Here is a 20,026-nt window from a genome sequence, read left to right on the forward strand (position 1 = left end):
AGGAAGCCAGAATAGAGAGTAACCCGGGGGTGCGGGGGGTTCACAGAGAGAGGAAGACGCTGTGTACGGTGGTCTGCATCGGAAGAGGAGGGAGAGAGAGCGTTTGGCAGCCTGAGGATGTGGGGGTGTGCGCCCAGCTTGCTGGGTCTGAGCCCCCGCCTGGCTGTAATTCCGTGGTACAGCACGGCAAGGAAGGCACCTGAATGCCTGCCCCGTGTCCTCCCCTCCCCCGCCCGTGTGTGGCTGGCTGGCCGTCTGTCTGTCCCGTCAGGGCCCAGAGGTGTCCCCCTCGTCTCTCTGAGTGTTAGCCCTGAATTCCTGCCTATGCTGGGGTGTGGTGGTGAGTGGGGAAGGAAGGCTGAGGAGACCCCTGGGCCCCCCAGTTCCTGCCGACATTGTCGGGGTCCTGGTTGTGACTGTGAGACCTGGCCTGGGCTCCCCTCTTCCCCCACTCCTCCCTGCCCTGAGTCGTCGTGGAAGCTCCGTGGCGCTTCACCACGTGGTGGTGGCGGGTACCTGCCTCTCCTTCCCCCTTCACTGCGGTGAGCTGGCCTTTCGGCCCCTTCGGCAGTGGCTGACCAGGTATGCCAGCCGCTGGTCATGGGGAAGCCTGCACGTAAGCGTGGGGCCATGTCTGGGCTGGGTAAACGGAGGCTGCTAGGGACCCGTGGACCCCCGATTCCCTCCTAAGAGGATTCGATCCGCTGGGTGGAAGGGACTTCCAAAGTCCATAGATTTCGTTTTCATCGCGGGAGTCATTGCTAGAGAAATAATGACCGGGAATGGCGCGGCGTGTCGTCGCCAGGAGACCCACTGAGATGCCGTGACTGGCAGGGGATTCATTTGAGTGTCTCTGGCCCTAAAATCATCACATGTGTTTCCCTCGGAGATAAGACGGGCTCAGACTGATTGTTTTCCCCGGTCCCCCTTCCTCTGGGTCTCCCTCTCTCCCTTTGAAGCCCTCCTTCCCTTGCGGGCGGTAATTGCGCTCATTTGCTGGTGCTGAAGGCAGCCCTGTCGTCGCGAGGGTTTTATTACCTGCTCCCCGGTAAGCCGAGCCCCGGCCGCGGCGGGGAGGCTGGCAGCAGCCCAGGGCCCCCGGAAGACCCCGGCTTCCTGTGCCGCCGACGGACAGGAGACGGGCCGGGCGGAGGAGGGTGTCAGTTAATCTCAGGAGAAGCTCTGTGAGTTTGGGGAGAACACCCCTGGCAGCTCTCCTGCGTTTTTCTTAAATCCACGCCGGCCTCAGAGCGGCAGCCGGGCCCCGGGGACGGATGTGCCGTCATTGCAGGGGAGGGCGGCCCCACCCGCAGAGGAACAGGACAGGATGGTGGAGGTGTCGTGGACGCTGTCTCCCGGGTTCCTCCTGAGCCCAGCAGACGCCACCGAACGAGCTGTCCCCTGCTCTGGGAAGGTTCTGGAAGGTTTCCCGACTTCCTCGGTGCCGTGTTTATGTGTTGGCTGCTCTGCTGTCACGTTGGGTATAGATGCCCTCATTTCTGTGCCTCTCGGAACAACAGTAACTTGCGGCTAATAGTCCTGAGCCTTCAGTGTGCTGTGCTGTTCTAGATGATTCCACGTGTGGTGCCCCAGTCCCCACATCAGCACTAGGCCCTGTTTACACGTGGAGGGACTGAGGTGCAGAACGGTACATCATCTAGCCCAGTGGTTCTGACCCGGGTGATTCTGCCCCCGGGGACATCTGCGGCTACCTGAGGACTTTTTTTTTTAAAGATTTTATTTACTTATTTTAGAGAGAGGTGGAGAGAGCGTGAGCAGGGAGGGGGCAGACGGAGGGAGAGAATCCCAAGCAGACTCTGCTCTGAGCGTGGAGCCGGTCGCGGGGCTCGATCCCACGACCCTGATCATGATTGGAGCCGAAATCAAGAGAACGCTCAATGTACTGAGCTGCCCAGATGCCCCCGAGGACATTTTTGATGCTGGGGGGTGGACGCCAGGTGTGCTGCTCAGCGCCCCTGGGCCGGCCCCACACGGAGAGCGTCCTGCCCGCGAGTGTGCACGGGAGCCGAGGAGCCCGCTGCTGCCGGCCGCACGTGAAGCAGGCTTCCAGCCCGGTGCTCTGCTTCTGGGCTCCGGCTTGCCCGGCCTGTGGACTCGGAGGCAGTACGGCTGGGCTCCCCCGTTTCCCTGCTGACCTGGCCCTTCCTGCACGTGGGTTCCAGCTTCTTGCAGGAAGTGCCTCCCACGGACAGCGCACTGAGGGTTCAACGTGCGGCCTGATGGCGGTGGAGCGCAGTGACACTGAGCAGGCCGCCCACCCAGAGAGGCGGTCACCCCGCTGCCCACGGGGCCGGCAGGACGCTGTTCCTTCCTAGAGACACTGGACCTGGTGAAACCAGGGCCCGATTCCTGGTCCTGTTGCCTCTGCGTCTGTCCCCTCCTTATTCACGCACCTGCTAACGTGGTGACGCTCGCTGACGGGGGTGGCGGTGGTGGCAGTGACAGAATGCTCCAGCCCGGCCCTTTCCCTGTGTCTTCAACAGCCCCATGAGGTGGGGACCGTTGTCATCCAGGGGCAGAGCTGGGTGGGGGGACCGGGGATCCCCGTCCTGAGCTCATGTGCTGCCCAGGCCAGGCTCGTGCACCCCCTACCCGTCTTCCCTGGGCTCACCGGAGATGCCCCCCCTTGCCTCCCCGACCAGTCAGCCACCGCGTCCAACGCTTGTGCCTCCACGTCCCGTCCCTTTCTTCTCTCCACCACATCTGAGCCTCATCGCACCCGGGACGGGGGGACCTCAGCCCTGCTTCTCCCGCCCCGCGAGCTGCTATCCGTGCAGTGCCCAGAGAGGCCATTTACAGGTGCCCTGGGTCACGTCGGGGCCGCTTTAGCCTCCCCAGGGTCCAGCTGCTCTCGTGCATAGTCGGTGGCCTGGGGCCTTCGCTGGCCTTCTGGAAACCTACGGCTGCTCTCACTGCAGGCCTGTGTGTGGAGTGCTCCGTCCCCCACGTCTTCCCAAACGTCACCTTCCTACCCCCATCTGTCCCCCTCATCGCACCCCCCCCCCCCGTCTGCTCGGTGCTGTCTGCTCCCTCCTCGGTGCCGGGCATACAGAAGGTGCTTAAACAGTACTGGTGCACCGAGGGTGGGGCCGGGGGTGACCTGGCCCGGCCCGTTCATCGCTGTAGGCCAGAGAAGACGTCCTGGGGGTTCCTTCTGTATTGCGCGCAAAGCAGTGCCTTTGCTGCTTTCGTCACTGAGCTGGGGGGGACAGGAGAGTCCCTTCTTGAGGGGGCGCTGAGGTATTTATGACCCTGTCCTGCTGGTGTGACTGCTGGCCAGGCTCCTGTTCTCAGCGCACAACTATGTGCTAACGCGTGCTCCCAGGCTTCTCGCGCACAGCCGTCTTCTCGTGGAGAACCGCGAGGTGATTTATTGTCCCAGATGAACGGCTGCCCGCGGGGTGCATTCCTGAGAACGCGGCAACTTTGATATCACGGTGGGGGGGTGGGGCGGCGAGGGAGGGTCTCCTGGATGCTCAGCACTCCGCCTGTCGGAGGGGAGGCCTGGCGGTGGCCGCGCCTGGACCTGGACCAGCAGGTGCTCCCCGCCCCCCGGTCACTCTGGCCGAGTCTTCTGCTTAGGGTCCTGTTTACTCTGGAGCATATGATTTTAGATCAAATCCTGGAGAAGAGCCCTGCCTCCGAGCGTGAGGCCCCTAGCTGTCCCTGGGCTCCGGTGTCCATGCTGTGGACACTGCACCGTAACGGGGGCTCCTCAGCTGAGATTTAGCCTGGTCTGGGGGTCGGTGGGTCAGTAGCCACTTAGGAGAGTCTCAGTGATGCTGGCTCTTTGTGCCTACTGCCCCCGGGTGGAATGTCCACTTGTCCTGTGTGAGGGCCTTCCAGGGACCCTGACTGTCCCCTGTGGCGGCCTTGCCAGGGCTGGGGGCCCTGACTGTCCCCTCTGGTGGCCTTGCCAGGGCTCGGGACCCTGACTGTCCCCTGTGGTGGCCTTGCCAGGGCTCGGGACCCTGACTGTCCCCTGTGGTGGCCTCACCAGGGCTGGGGGCCCTGACTGCCCCGTGGTGGCCTCGCCAGGGCTGGGGACCCTGACTCCCTGTGGTGGCCTCGCCAGGGCTGGGGACCCTGTCCCCTATGGGGAATTCTCCAGGACCAGGGCATTCTGTGTAAGTTCAAGGCCAGAGAAACTGCTGGTATAAAAACCTAATCATCTTTCTGTTAAGGAAAATAGTTAAAATCAAATCTGGCCCTTCTTGGATTCTGTTGTTAAAAAAATGCACGTTACTCCAACTGCACTTCTTATCTTGAATTCTCTTGTCGGAGTCATGATATTGCCATCGTCACGTGAGACACGAACGTGCCCCACGGTCCGAAGCCGAGACCCCGCGCGTCTGTGCGAGGCTGTGGCCGTCCTCTGTGCTGGGAGGGGCATCCACACAGCGCAGGGGAGGGGGCCTCGCCAGCACCAGCCGCAGGCCACGGGATTAGAGGCCCCCTTCCAAGTGGTCGTCAACAATGCGGGTTTGGTCCTTAAACCACAGGGTTTATCGTTATTCAAAATGAAAATCATAGCCTAGCCCCTAAGATCTTAGAGCAGTAACGGAATCCTCGCTCAGGAAAAGGTGCTTTTTGGGTAGTTGGGGTCACTGCGACGGTCGCGCTCCTGAGTGGCTCTCCTGTCTGGTGGGTTTGACTCTTTCTCCAGGCTCCAGGTGCGGCTCTCCAGCGTTTCTTTCATCCGTTATCATACGGCTTTGTTCTCCTTTAAATCGTGTCCTGAGATCCCGGTGTGGGTAGTTTTAGCCAGGAATCTCGTGTTCTCCACGAAATTCATAGTGTGCTCCTCTCCCGGGCCACGTGGCCGTGGGGAGCAAGGACGACCCTCAGGCTGACCCTGCATTCCTCCTTGGGCCCCGGTTAGCTTCCCGGGGGTGGCCGCACAAAGGAGATGACACTGGGGGGCTGGAAACCACAGAAACATGTTGTCTCATGGTCGTGTGGGCCACAAGTCCGGGACAGAGGTGGGGGCCGGTCGCACTCCCTCTGAGGCTCGAGGGGAGGGTCCTTCCTGCCTCTTCACCTCTGGTGCCCCCGATGGTGCTCGGCTTCTCCCTGGCCTCCCCGTGTGTGTGCTGCGTCTGCGGCCCCGTTGCCCACTCGCTGAAAGTCAGCAGTCGTGGATTAGGACCCTCCCTTGTCTAGTGTAATCTTATTTTAACTTGATCACGTCTGCGAGAACCTATTTCCAAATAAGATCACAGTCACAGGTGCCCCGGGGGTCAGGACTGGAATGTATGATTTGGAGGGGACAAAATTCCACATGCATCAGGGCTGCCGGTGGCCGGCGGTGGTGGCCCCCTCTTATCAACCTGCTTGCTGAGGGTCCGCGGGGGCCAGAGCATAGGAGCCACAGTCCCTCCTGGTCAGCCTCCAGGTGGACAGGTGAGCCGGGCGTGGGGCGCGAGCTGGCAAGGAGCCAAAGCATAAACCAGCGCATCCAGCCGCGGCTAGCGATGTAGCCCGAGGACGTCCCTCCTGCAGGCCCAGCCCCCGGTGGCATCACACCGCGCCGTGGGAGGGGGACGAGGCTCCGGGAGAGCAGAGGCCGGGCTCACTGGTCGCCCCTCAGCCAGGGTCCTGCAGCTGCTGCACCAGGTCCCACAAGCGAGTGGCTTAAACGGCACGGGTTTATTCTCCCAGGGCTCCTTCTGGAGGCTGGGGGGAGGCAATCCTTTTCCAGCATCCAGCATCCACCTGGACTCCTCGGCCCCTTCCTCAGAGGGAGAAGGGGAGAGAGAGAGAAGCCGCCTCCTTGCTGAGCACGGAGCCTGACGTGGGGCTGGATCTCACGACCCTGAGCCGAAATCAAGAGTCGGATGCTCGACCAACTGAGCCATGCAGGCGCCCCAGGACGTGGGCATCTTTGGGGCTCCATCATTGTGCTGACCATACCGCTGCCCCCCAGCAGCCCCTGGCACCCGCTCGGCCCTCAGCAGACATCTGTGGCAGGGATGAGTAAGCGAGGCCTTCGCCATCACACCCCCATGGTTGGCCGGCCCCTGCTGTCTCTCTGGAGATGCAGCTTGGGCCGGGGGCCATCAGGAGCTGCTGGGAAGTCCGGCTTGCATCCCTGACCTGGGTGTGGCAACCCCAGACGTCCCCAGGGAGAGTGGTCTCTGCTGGCATCCACTGCCCGTAGCCCACAGCTGAGGCCTTTCCCGGGGGTGGACGGCCGGCCGGCTCTCTGTTGCGCCCCCGCGGGCCTGCGGGGCCGGGTGGTAAGTAAGGCAGGACTCATCCCACAGAGCCACCGAGCACAGCCGGAGGAAGGAGTGTGTTAACCAGGGCTGTTGGGCTCTCCTGCTGACTCCGAGCCTCGAATCAAGAGAATGTGTTCTTTCCGGACCTCGATCTGTCCCAAGGAACTGTCACAGCTTCCCAGCACCCCGCAGGAAGTGGAATCCAAACCACCTGGGGCCTGAGCTGCGTGTACGCACAACGGAGGTTTCCGTCAGCATTCCAGCTGAGTTTGGACACGTTTGCTGTTTGAGAACTGGCACGGTTTCCCTACAAACTGATAAAGTGGGGGGCCCCCCTTCGCAGCCTCGAGGCGTGCCAAGGCCAGCTTCACCTTCCGCCACCAGGGTCTGCCCCGCGGTCAGTGGCAGATTGTGCCTGACCCTTGGCCCTCCCTCCATCCCTCCTTCCCTCCTGCCCTCGCCCACTCACCGCTCTGCCTGGGCCGGCCCTGCGCCTCTGTCCCCCTCGGGTGCAGGGCCCCACCCGGCCCCACCTGCACGCCCTCTCTTGAGGAGACCTCCCCACGCCCAGCCTCACTCCCATCCTCAGATGTCCCTATGTGTCATTAGAGCTAAATCATAGTCCTGTGTCCGAGATGTCATCTTGGAGCTGGGTCTTAAGACATGGTAGACAGACGCCCTGGCCACAAGGCTGTCCCTGGGCCTCCTCTCACAACCTCTCCCAAAGCTGGGGGCCTCCCAAGATGAGGATGTTTCCAGGCCGTGCAGCCACGCCAGCACCACCCCAGCACTGGAGAGAGCGGCTGCAGAGGCCCAGACGGTTGCATAGGGAGCCCTGGCGGCCCCACCACGGGGACTGTGGCTTCTCGGTGTGTCAATGTGCCCAGGGTGCTGTGAAGGCTGTGTCCCACCAGGACCGGGGGAGGTTGGCCGGGGCCCGGGCTGCCTGCCGGAGGTGAGGACCCTCTGCCTCATTCTGGGTCCTGACGCCTCCTACGCGACCACCAGCATCCTTCTGAGCACACATCCCCGGCCCGGCCCCTGACTCAGAAGGACATGACCTTGCTTCAGGTCTGCAACAAGTGCCTCATTGAAGGGGCGAAGGTGGGGATCTGGGCACTCAGGTCCTGGTGGTCAGCTCGGGTGACCCGCTCACCATGTGCAGGTGTCCAGCGCCCTGTGCTTGGCCTCCCCCGCCAGGCTGGGCAGCCCAGTTCTGTGAAGTTCACCTGCGTTATGTTCCGTCAGCGCCTCCTGGGTCCTCAGCCGCTGCCAGGAGGGACACCACGGGGCCTGGGGCGGGGGGCACTTTGTCTTCAGTGGCTCCCAGCCCACTGAGGCTCAGGGAGAGGCTGAGAGCTTCACGAGCTGCAGCTTTCTCTGGGGGCCGGAATCTGGCCTGTCCCCTTGATGTGATTAGGATGGTCTTAGTCTCCTGGGGTTTCCCCGGGGGGCTTAAAGCAGCGGGAATGCATTGTCAGGGTTTTAGAGGCCAGAATTCTGGAATCAAGGTGTCACATCCCTCTGAAGACTCTGGGGAGGGTCCTTCCTTGTTCCCTGCAGCTCCTGGTGGCCTCAGGTGGCCCTGGGCTTGTGGCCACACCACTCGAGTCTGCCTTCATCCTCGTACATGTGATAAGGATATGGGATTGCTGGGGTCTGTCATCTCAGGACCCCTAATTTGATCCCATCTTTGCCGTGTGAAGCGATGTTCACAGGTTCTGGGAATCAGAACTTTCGGGGGCCCCTGTTCAGCTGACTTCAGGGTTGCTTACTTCCTTGCCCCCCACCCGCTCGTGCCTGTGAGGAGAGGAGGGTGGGGAGAGCACCCCTTTACTGAAGGGAGGGGTCCTCGAGTGTTGCCCGGGGCTGGGACTGGCTGGGCCGCGTGCCTGCTGGAAGCCTTCTGCTTTAAGCACCAGGAGTTTAAAATGCACCCTGATAATTCCGGTTAGCCGGCTTTCAACCCTCAGATGTGTAGGTGACTCCAGTAAGCAAAGCCAAAGCTGTGGATAAGCCAGAATCGTTTTTCTTTCCTGCTGGAATGTAGTTTTTTATTTATATTTTTAAAAATGGGTGTGTCTGGGGTTCTGGGAAATTGCTTCAAAGACAATAATGAAGTCATTCGAGAAGGCCCAGAGAAGGTCCAACCTGGACAAGCCTGCCGTGGTCCGGGCTTCTGGCTTCCCCTCCCTCCCGGTGGGAGGGGGTGGGGGGGCAGGTGTCCGGGCTCTCCACACAGGCCTTTTCTGGCAGCCTTGCCCCATGGGGGAGGAGGCTCCAGGGCAGAGCCGGTCACCAGGAGGTGAGAAAAGTCAAACAGCGGAGGGGAGAGTCGGGAGAGCTGTGGGGGGCGAGGGGTGGACGGAGGAGGCTTCCAGTCTCAAGAAGTCAGGTAATAACACGGAGTCAACAGTAACAGCGGGCCAGGTGCTCAGCTGAGAGCTTTACAGAATTAGCTCATTTCACCTTGACACCAGCCCCCCAGGGGCCAGGAATCGCTCCAGGGCAAGCTACGGAAATCCTCCCTTCAGAGAGGGATTTACAGTGGGGGAAACTGAGGCACTGGTCGGGACCTTGCTGGGGAAAGCTCCGTCCCTGGCAGGGGTGCTGCGGGGGGTTTGGTGGAGGGCAGTGCAGAGGCCCTGGGGGGGCAGAAGAAGGGATGGACACATTTTCCCAGGGTTTAAGCATTTCTGACACACCCTCCTCTTTTCAGAGACCGTGAGTGTCCCCTGTCCCTTGTCTCCCGTCTCTCTGCTTCTGGGAATGAAGCTTCTGACACGAACCACACTGCTGGGTCCTGTCTGTTTTGTTAAGATGCGAGACCCCTTTCGGTAACCGGACCTCCACTGTGAGGACGGGTGCACGGACTTGGGGTTGGCTGCAGGTTCCGTGTCCCTGTGTCTGAGGACCTGGCTCGAAGCTGCCGTGTTGGACGTTCGGGGCCCCGCGCTCTCTCCTGCCGCCCCGCCCTCCGCGCCTTACTGATCCGGTCCTGCCTCAGCTTCAGGCTTCAAAAGCCTTGTATGCTTTGTGCCCGATGCCGCCTTCTCCCCTCGCTGCCTTGGCAAGTTCTCATTTTTCTAGTTCAAAGCCCTTGGCTGTATCTTAGGACTAGAAGGGAATTGTCCCTTTATTTATTGAACAACTTAGGTCCTCAGATTTGTACATGCGCTTCCCCTCGTGGGGCCGGTCCCCAGCCGTCCTCCAGTCCCGAGGGTCTCCGTCTGGCTGCGCCCCCCTCTCCCGGCTGGCTGGGACCCTGTCGCCTCTCTGTCTCCATCCCTGAGCAGCCCTGGGGCAAATTCTGAAGCCGGCTCTTGGCAGGTGCTGGTCCGGACTCCCATCAGCATCGCCCTGCTTCCAGCCCTGCCCCTCTGCTCCCATCCTGCTGTGACCGTCCCACGCACGGGCACACACCCCTTCCACATCACACACCCAGCACACATGTGTACACGTACACAGCCAGCACACTCGCACACCACACACACCCACACAACACACGTGCACACACACACCATACTTGCACACTCGCACCCCTCCCCACACTCCTATGCCATCTGCTTCCCCTGTCCTGCTCGCCCGCCCGTACTCTATGTAGTGAGGCCATGGTGCCCGGCTACCCCTTCCTCGTTTACAGACCTCTTGCCCGACCAAGGTATCCCGATGGCTGGGACCCAGGCCCTCCCGTCCTCTGCTTGGGCCCTTTCTGGGGCCGAGTGGTCGCCCTGCCCCTTGCACGATGACCCCCCAACACTTGGGCAGAGCCCAGCTTGGAGGCTCCTGCACCCAGGCACCGTCTCTTTCTTCCATTTGCCTTATCTTTAAGGAATCGTTTTGTTACGCACAAAACATGGGATGTTTTATACCCCATGCCAGGCCTCAGTTTCCCTGTCTGCAAGATGGTGACATAGAAGAGTCCCCATACCCGGTGCTGTGGAGATTAGACCCGTAAGGACACAAGTGAGGGGCTTGGCCGGGCCCCTCCGCCCTCTGTAACCCTGTGTTCCTAGCAGTCACCTTGCAGGCGAGCCCTGGCCTTCAGCCCTTTGAGTCTGGGGCTTCCCCAGGGGATTTAACCCCCTCAGGTGGAGGGTCTGTGGCTCTGACACCGAGGGCTGGGGGCCCTGGGCAGGCACGGGGTGTCCCCTCACTCCCAGCCCCAAGCCTGGTGTGGGATAGGCATCCCATCATGGACGTGTGCGCGAGGCCATGCGGCTGGAGGGGCCTCGGCTCCTGGGAGCTTTTGTTTCATGGTTAAGAATGGTTTTGGGTGGTGGGGGTCCTTTCCGGAGTTTCTGCCTGGGCTTCTGCATTTGTGGCCGTGACCAGGAGGCGGAGCCGCGTCCCTTCCCTGCAGGGGCTCGTGTGCGGTGCATATGCATTATTGAGCACGGCTATCAGCTGTCGGCTTGCTCAGGTGAACCTGATCCGTGGCGTGGGGGTGGGGCTGGCAGTCGTCTTGGGAGGGGGGTGCACAGGAGGAGGAGGGAGAGTCGCCCCACAGTTGCAACAGCCCAGAACAAGCATTGGACTCGAAGCAGGATGTTGGGATGCGAGACTTAGTTTGAGTGAGAATTCCCAGGGAAGGGAAGGTAACGTGAACTCCGGATAGGAAGCGCGTCTGGGGCCACTTGGATCTCACCTTCGTAGTTGTTTCTTATAAGAGTTGTAGTAAAACTTAAAGATACGGGGCTCGCTAAATTCGGTTCAAGTTCGTTACCTAAAGTAAGAGGATTTTTAGCATTAGAAACGACCTTGTCATATCTCTTCTGAGCTCTGTGTTCAGTGATGTCAAGTTGGTAGCCTGATATTGGCCGTGGGGGGAGTGTGCACGCTGTGGAAACGGGAAAATGCTACAAACCAGGGCTCCCCCACCCAGGGCTGGCTCCTACGACTGGCCAGCAGCCCACTGCCTGGGACATACGTTGAAGAGAGAGCGCTAATGGACGATCGTGTAGCGTAGACCAGCCGCAGTGGCCGCTGTGGGACGCGCCCTCAGGAGACCTGGGGTCGCTGAATGGAGCTCCGGGGCCCCAGACATGGGAAGCTTTCCCAGAAAGCTCGAACCCTCAGAGTTCTCACTGGCCTCTTCTAGAAAAGGCGTGTTTAACTATAAAAGTAATTCTTTCTTCATTACGTCAACATTTTCCCAACACGGTTTGAATGAAATACATGAATTATGTAGGTTTTATAATTTTGTGCAAGCATTAATCACTGGCTTGACCCCGGGGAAATGCTGGCGTTTCATGACCTCATTTCAAGAGCATTTGCCGCATACCTGCTGCGTGCTGGGCACTCGTCGGGCGCCCCCTCTATGTCTGGCACCCCCTCTGTGCTGGACATTCTTAGGCTTGGCTCCAGCAGCCCCCACCCCCGCCCTGGAGTGGGAACACACTCTCTAGGGGGAAGCTTCTGGGCCCTTGAGCGTCTGTCCTGGGACCCTGTTCCTGGTCAGGCGAGCGGGTGAAGCTTGCTAAGGGGAGCGTGCCTGAGACGGGGCTGCACGCAGGCCAGGGAAGCCACCCACAGAGGCCAGGAGAGAGGCCAGGCCCCGAGGAAGATGGGCACCGTTGGGTTGTCCTTGGTGGGAGTGAGCACCCACCCAGAATGTTGCGGCTGCCTGCATTAACCTGTTGCATCCCCCAATAGCCCTGTGAGGAGGGACACCGCGTGGCCCGAGTGTGGGGCGTGCAGTGGGCAGGTGTGTGGACTGGGGCTGGGGCCAGGCCCCGGGGCAGAGTGGGGTCTTCACGGAGCCCGGACCTGGCAAGGCCAGCGTTCCGGAAAGCTCTCCTGGTGTTACGTGAAGCACAAGCAGGTTTGTAAGTCAGTGGGCGGCTGGTCTGGGTTCAGGGCGTCTGTGGTGACGTTGCTGTATTTACGCAAATGTGGGGGCTGCGTAGCTGGGGTGTGGGTGGCTGTAGAGGTGAGCAACCCGGGACCCCGGGAGGTGGCTAGGGGGCATTGATGGGGATGAGAGGGAGGGAAGGCGGTGGCTTTGGGCTCTGGGCTTGTCTCTCCTGGACAGATGGTAGACCTTCCGCCGAGAGGGGACCCGAGAAGGGACCTGAGAAGGACGGCCTTGGCAAAAAAAAGCAGGGTGGGGTTTGAGGCCTGGGCTTTCTGGAGCAGTCGTTGGGTTGGTTGGGTGGGGCCCAGAGGAGAGTGCGTGAGGCCAGGCCGTGGGGGTGGGGCGCTGGCCTCAGGTGGCCCCAGTGCTCCACCCCTTGTTGGCCTTCGGACCAGGCTGGGGAAGAGCGCTCCTGAGGGCAGAGACACCAGAGCGTCACTGAGAAGCGGGGGGTGCAGCCCCACAGGGTCAGATGCCGCTCCCCTCGGCACTATGCGCCGAGGCCGGATTTCACTGTGATCGTTGTTTTAGGACAAACACTGTAGGAGGACTGCTGTAGTAGGTTAAGTAGTGTCCCCCCACATTCGTGTCCAGAACCTCAGAAGGTGTCCGCATTTCAAAATAGGGTCTTTCGAGTGGTATTAGTTGAGGAAATCATCCTGGATTTGGGGTCTGCTCTACATCCAGTGATCGGGCGTCCTTGTAGGAGAAGAGGGGGATTTGGGACACAGGGCAGATGTGCGGGTGAGGATGGAGGCAGACACTGGAGGATGTGGCCGCAAGCCTGGGAGGACCGGGAGCCACAGGAGCCATGGGAGTCAGAAGGTGCTAGAAGGATTGTGACCCTCCCCTGGAGCCTCCTAGGAAACCAGCCCTGCCCGCACCTTAATTCTGGACTTCTGGCCTCCAGAACTATGAGAGAACAGTTTCTGTTGTTTTAAGGCACCAAATTTGTTGTAATTTGTTCCAGCAGCCCTAGGAGACGAATAGTATTGGAAATGGGGGAAAAAAAATCCAAAAACTTTATGGTTAAATCATAATAAAGACTTAGCTTTATTCACAGCTAATTTAAAATAGCATGGTCTGCAAGGAGAGGGACAGGGATGGCTCCCTGGTATCCGTCGCTACCTTTCTGTGGACAGCCAGATGGTCTGAACCCGCGAGTCCCCGCGTGGCCGTCCTTCCTGTTCCTCCTGAGGAAGGAAGTTTCCCTGCAGCCACGGAGTACCGAGCGGCAGAGTCCGTCCGGTCTCCCAGACGGCAGAGCTCTCTGGCTGGCCGTGCGGGGCCTCCTGTCCCTGGGCCGCGGGGGACGTCGGGAGGCGGGTGAGGGGCGGGGGCCCCCGGGCGAGGGGTGTGCTAAGGGCAGGCCTTGGGGTCCACAGCCCCGCAGAGCTCGGGAGGGGCGGTGGCGGCGGTGGGGGCGTGGGTTTCACACTCGTCCAGGTGAACGTGGGAGCGCCTGGGCCAGCGCTTCTGGAACAGCCCGGGGCGGAGCGCTGCGGGAGGGGCTGTGCCAGGCCTCCCTTTGTTTGCCGTCACGGTTTGGGGAGCACACCCCGCCCTGTCCCCTGACGGCGGCCCTGTTCCAGCATACACTGTGCTTGGCCACCGACATGCCCACCTGGAACTCGGAGAGCAAACACTCCCAGATGTCACACACGTTTCTGGAGCAGAGATTAGAGAATTCGAAGTGTGTGAAGGACAAACACACAGTGAGCTAAGCATTGACGTGAAGGCAGAGAATTCACGAAGGCCACAGGCCATCCACCTGGAGGAGGCCGGAGCTCTGCTTCGCCAGTGTGAGGGTGCGAGTGTGGGGGAGGGTGTGTGTGCGTGAGGGTGGGAGTGCACGAGCAGGCGTGCGACCGAATGTGAGCGCACGGGTGCATGTGCGGAGACACGGGGTGCACACACATGTGACGTTATGAGTGTGCACGTGTGAGGGTATGTGCGTGTGCACGGGTGTGTGCTAGCACGTGTGCGAGGGTGCACACCTGCATGTGAAGTTACGAGTGCGTGTGTGCGAGGGTGCATGCGTGTGTGAAGTTAGGAGTGTGCGCGTGTGTGTGAGAGTGTGTGTGTGCACTCACGAGTGTGTATGGGTGTGCACGAGCACAAGCCTGCGTGGCACCGTGGCGGAGCCCAGCGCTCTGTGGCGGGCAGAGCAGTCTGGTAACAGGAGCTGGGGGACATCAGTTTCCATCGAGGCGGAGCCGTGAGGGGGTCTGGGCAGGTCGGTGGGCCTCTGTCCTTTTCCTTTCACGTCGGAGCAGGATGCGAACCAGGCCTCTCTGTGAGCACTCGCCTGGGGGGCAGCCCTGCCCGTGGGGAATAGGCGGGTGGGCTGCCCCGGGCTTCTGGCCTCACCTCCTTGCGTTGCCCATGGGGCTGGGGGGTGGGCTCAGCTCTGGGGGGGGTCACTGGCCTGCTGGCCCCTGCACGGTCCTGGGATTCGGTGAGACGTCGGCAGTGTCGAGCCCCCTCCCCTGTGTTTGCCGGGGCTCAGACCGGAGTCACCTTTGCGGAGCAGGTGGTACTTTCTTGGACTGCTGCAGCTGGGGACGAAGATCGGGGGAGGACCTGGGTGCAGAGTCCCGGCAGTGAGCCGTCAGCACCCGGCACGCCGGGCCTCGGTAGGATCGGTGTCCTCACACGCAGAGACACCAGAGGGCCCGGTCTGCACGCACACGCCGGCGACGGGCCGTGTGAGCACAGTGGGCTCCGGACACAGTGCTCTCGGCAGGCGCTGGGTTCGCGGCACCTGGATCGTGGACTTGCAGCCCCCGGGACTGCGAGAAACCATGTCTGTTGTTCCAAAACACCGGGTCTGCGGTATTTCGTTCGTCTGCCCGGCCGGCTGAGACGAGGCTGGGGCCCAGTGACAGCCGCTGCCACGGGAAGGCTGCCGTCCGTCCACGGGCGCCGGCCTCCTCCTGTGAGAAGTCTCGGCGTTCTGTGTGCGGTGCCCCGTCCTACCGGCCTCGCACTCACGCGAGGGGCCGCGCGTCCCCGAGGGGAGATCGAGAACCGTGACCGCACGCCGATGGAGCATTTCTGTGTGGCCACAAATACACAAACAGAGGTAAACCTCACGCAAATGGACATCGCCGATGAAATGCACGCAGCTGCTGACCCTGCCGGACAGAAACGCGCATAGAGCAGCTCTGGGGCTGGTCGGAAATGGGACCTCTTGACGAGGGCGCACGCCTGGTGCCTGGGGAGGGCACATACGTGCCGCCGCCTTTCACGGAGGGCAGACTTCATCCAAGTCTACACTGTGTCCCGTCTGCCTCGGCACCGGGAGGGCCTTGCTCAGGAGGCACGCTCGTCACACAGCACGGGCGTGTGCTGGACGGAGTTCGCAGCAGGAGAAGCTGCAGGGGCCCCGCAGGGCTCAGTCAGTGAGCGTCCGCCTTCGGCTCAGGTCATGATGGGATCGAGTCCCGCATGGGGCTCCCTGCTCAGCGGGGCGTCTGCTTCTCCCTCCCCCTGCTCTTGTGCACGTGCTCTCTCTCTCTTCTCAAATAAATAAATACAATCTTAGAAAAGAAGCTATAAAGGGCTACGAGCACATGGGCAGCAGAGCTGATGGGTCCTCCCGTGGGTTCCCGTGCAGCCGGTAGCAGGGGGCGGAGGTCCGGGCGCCGACGGAAGGATCTTCAAGGCAAGCCCTGAGCAGAGGGGGCAGAGGCCGTCCAGCACCAGCCGGGCGTCCAGCTTCCCTGACTCGTTCCTGGGCGTGTGCAGGAGACCGCAGACGACTTTACTGTCCATGCCATGTTTTTGTACAGTGATTTTTTTTTTTTTGGACGTGTCATACTTATATTTTATTGATTGATGTATTTATTTTTAAAGGATTTTACTTATTTATTTGAGAGCGAGCGAGAGGGAGAGGGAGACGCAAACTCCCCGCCGAGCAGGGAGCCCGATGTGGGGCACGGCTGGAGGCCTCCCGGGGGGGTGGCCCCGGGCGCAGGTGCTCCCGCGTGCTCCCCAGTCTCCCTCTGTTCTCACTACGCAGCCGCCGCCCCGGGCACGGGTGCGGGAGGGGATGCGAGCACCTGTCGGTCTCATCACTTCCAGGTGATTCTCTCCTAAGAGGGGTGTTCTCAGATGCACATGACTCTGCCCCCCAGAGTGTGGGGACCCCGGCAGGGCTGGGCCGGGGACCGGGCCCTCCACGGAGGAACCCCCAGGGGTGCTGCCACTCTGGACGACTGACGCGGTCCTGGGAAGGCCGGGTTCCTGCAGCGTCTACACTGCACTCGACCCTCAGCCTGGCCTTGCAGCGCCTTCAGGCCGTGGCGCTGGCGGCTCGGGTTCCGGGGTTCAGGGTAACGTCTCCCCACCTCTTTCTTGTCCTCCAGGAGAGCACTGCGAGGTGAACACGCGCTCCGGCCGCTGCGCCAACGGGGTATGCAAGAACGGGGGCACCTGCGTGAACCTGCTCATTGGCGGCTTCCACTGCGTGTGCCCTCCCGGCGGGTTCGAGAGGCCCTACTGCGAGGTGACCACCAGGAGCTTCCCACCCCGGTCCTTCGTCACCTTCCGAGGCCTGAGGCAGCGTTTCCACTTCACTGTCTCCCTCACGTGAGTGTGGCCCCGCGCGTCCCCGCCAGAGCGCCGGTCGCTAGAGCATCGTGGGTCCCTGCCCTGCGTCTCTCCAGGTGCCCGCGGGGCCATGTCCTCTGGTCAGGGCTGGCTGGAGGACTGGCTAGCTGATCTGGGGGGCCCCTTGCTCAAAAAGTGGGGGGGCCTCCTGGCTCAAAAATGAAGACTTTCGGGACGACAGCAGCGGAGGATTGAGCCCGGCATCGGCCCCTTACGATGGCCTGGGTCACACACCGTGAGGCCAGCCCTCGCCCTTCGGGTCTTGCCCGCTTGTCAACACTTGGGTGGCTCTGACACCCCATGGCCGGACGTGGAGGGCGCAGGGCCCTGCAGCCGCCTGGCAGCCCAGCTCCCACGTGTGATGGGGGTGCAGCTTATCGTGTGCTATGCTCGCGGTTTCTGCTTATGCTTCTCCAAGAGAATTGAGATTTAGTTTAATTCTAAAAATTCTATCATTTCTACTTTAAAGATTTCTTAGTGGAGCGGAGTGCATTTTTTATATGGTCTTTTGTGCCATCGTTTGGGGGCCCTTCGGGTGGTCTAGTGGGAATGCAGCTCCCTGTGTCCTGCAAGCAGGCACCCCAGAAGACGGCTGCCCCGTGCGAGCTGCCCTCTGAAGCCGGGCTTCTCTCTGCGGGTCCTGCCCCCTGAGCAGGTGAGGGGTGCCGTGCAGCCAACAGGCCTGGAGAGTGCAGGTGGGAGCTGTAGCCCAGAACAGTCGGGAGTGAGGGCTGATCCTCTCGGTAAGGGGCCGGGACGCACTGCCATCGGCTCAAGCCCGGTGGAGCCCGGAGTGTGGGCTGGGTGCCTCAAGGAAAGCGTGCTCCCTGGGAAATGCGGTGAGCACGCTGGGGCCGGGGCAGGACGGGCCCGGGGGCCGGAGCTGGGAGCCGGCTTGTGCCGTTGTGAGGGCCACACGGGACGTTCCCAGCGCTGAGCGCGGTGGCGGCCAGCGTGCTCTCGGTTTGCTCCCGTGCCTTCTGAGCGTCTGTCATGTGAGAGACTCTGGGTGACAGAGGTGAGTCCGGAGGATTTTAGACATGCCCCTAGGGCTCTTAAAATGGAGTGCGAGGGACTCTGGATGTCAGTGCTGGGGAAAGGCCCCGATCACGTGGCGATCCCAGGTGAAGCCGGCTCTGCAGGGCTGGGCTGTGGGACACGTGGCTCAGGCCCACTGAGCTCTCCGCGTGGGTGTCCCCGAGTGCCCCTCTGGCCTGAGAGGAAGCTCTATCTTCAGACCTGCTTGAGACACAGGGCCCACCTGGGCCTCTCCCCGCACCTCTCACTCTCAGTCACGTCCTGTGAGTCTCTTGTTCTCCTGTCCCCTGTCCAGTCACTTTTCCCTTCCCAGTCCCCAGCACCTTAGCCCTGTCCTCTCTCCCTGGTGACCTGGTGTGACAGCGCCGGGCTCATCCGCTGGGGCTGAGTCAGCCTGAGTCGTGCCGGGCCTGCCTGCTGCCCAGGGTAAAGCCCATACCTCCTTTTAGGGCACGGGTCCTCTGTGGCCTGACGTCTGGCACCCCCCGAGTCTGGCACCTTGTGCCCTGTGATGGGGCCGCCCTCGCCTGCTTGTGGCTCTCTGGACCTGCCCAGCCTCACCTGGGTGTTCCCACCTCCTGCTGGCCCGACCGACCCCGCTGCCTCCTCCGGGAGGACCCCTCCCCAGGCTGGACAGCACATGTGTTCCAGCACCAGCTGGACACTCTGGTGGCTGTCTGCTCATAGTTGCCCTCCACTCTGGCGTCCTTGCCTGTGGGTTCAGGCTGCCCTCGACCCTGGCTGCCCTGTCAGGGTCCTGATGTGGGCACTCGGTTGCTTATCTGTGGGGCTTGGATTGTCGGTGGGTTTTCTGCACTGAGGTCAGACCTTCGCTCTAAACTGGTCCTCCAAACAAGCTCATCGACTGGGCTGGCAAGTCAGGCGACTTCCTCATCCTGAATTTTGTCCTGGTTGTCAACTTTTTTATTGTGCTAAAGTCTCCAGAGTGGACGCATGCCCTCTGAAACCTTTAAGTCACGACCCGGGGTCCCTGGTCTCAAGCTCCCAGAGAGCTGTACCTGTCACCACCATGCTCAGGCCTGGGGCTCTGTCCGTGCCTGTCTGCTGCTGGCCTGAAGCTGCTCGGGGGCTTTTTGTCCTAAATCTTGACGGCCCAGGAGCCCAGATTTCAGCAGGCGGCCAGCCACTGCTTCCTGGCCTGTGACCCCAAGACGCCAGCTTTAATAGAATAGTAAGAGTGTCCTGGTCCATGGAGCCCAAGTGGGTGCTCGAGGCCCTGCCTCGGACCTGAGGGTGCTGCCCCTTTCCTGGGGCCCCTGCGGGGAGGCAGGACACGGGACTCCACTTGGTCCTCCAGGCCTGGACGGCAGGTTCCTTTGACTGTAGCAGCAGTTCTGAGGTTAGGGTTACTTGGAGGCCCATGGTTTTGAGGTTGTTGCTGTTTTATTTTGACCCGCAGTCGGGGACTCTGCCACGTTCTGTATTTCAGCCGATAAGGGCCCCTGTCTGGGGCGTGCTGTGAGGGCTCGGGGGCACAGAGGACGTGCCTGGCTTTCTTGGTGCTTGGCGTTACCCACCTGTGCCCCAGGCTGCCGCAGGAACAACTGATGTCCGCCGTCAGCGTGGACAGCTCGGCTGGGACATGCGTGCCAGGCCCTGGAGCCTGGCTCTCTGCCTGCTCGGAACACCGGGTCTCTGCCCTCTGCCCACAAGGCCTGCACTCCTAAGGCCCACCCGTGGGCACAGCCTCCAAACCTGGGGCTCTGCCGTGGGATTCCTCCTGGCCACCCTGTGCCCTGTGTGGCTTAATGTTTAAAACACTGTGCTTCTGTGGGCATGTGCCCTCCCAATCAGAGGCGTGTTATGTCTTCTGGCAAACGTGTCCCGGACTTGTGACGGTCGTTGGTTTTATGTGGTCTTGACATCTTTACAGCCTGGGCGTGGCTGGCAGCCCACAGTGACACGCTCTGCAGTGGCTGTGGGCAGTGCATAAGCTGCAGGAGGGGGTCCCTGTTGGAGGCTGACCTGAGAGGTGACCAGAAGGCCTGGTGCAGGAGGTGGGCAGGCCTGTGGCTGACCTGCCGGAAGCCAATAGGCGGTCTGCTGGCTCCAGACTCAGAGAGAAACTAGAAAATAAAGCGTTTAATTAAATGTGCGAGTAACATAATGGACGTCCGCTTGCTTGTCCGATTTAGTATTTTTAGATGGTTCCATTTGACGGCAGTATGTGGGCCGCTTCCCGTAGGCGTGGCCGTGGCGAGGACATCAGGGCCCGGCTAAATCAGTCCGTAGTTTTTTAGGGAATGACATCAAC

General features: G+C 61.3%; 1 protein-coding gene across 2 annotated transcripts in view; it reads left to right on the forward strand.

The window, feature by feature from the left end:
• CELSR1 (cadherin EGF LAG seven-pass G-type receptor 1) overlaps nt 1-20,026 on the forward strand; it is a 134,197-nt gene that overhangs the window by 54,094 nt on the left and 60,077 nt on the right. For both annotated transcript variants that reach the window (XM_087868610.1, XM_087868609.1), the window contains exon 3: nt 16,470-16,692. In XM_087868610.1, coding sequence (XP_087724736.1) covers nt 16,470-16,692 — 223 coding nt within the window. The remainder of the gene's footprint in view (nt 1-16,469; nt 16,693-20,026) is intronic.

The sequence above is a fragment of the Ursus americanus genome, chromosome 17, assembly GCF_024610735.1.
Source record: "Ursus americanus isolate L20-20 chromosome 17, mUrsAme1.1.p, whole genome shotgun sequence".
Classification (NCBI taxonomy): Eukaryota; Metazoa; Chordata; class Mammalia; order Carnivora; family Ursidae; genus Ursus; species Ursus americanus.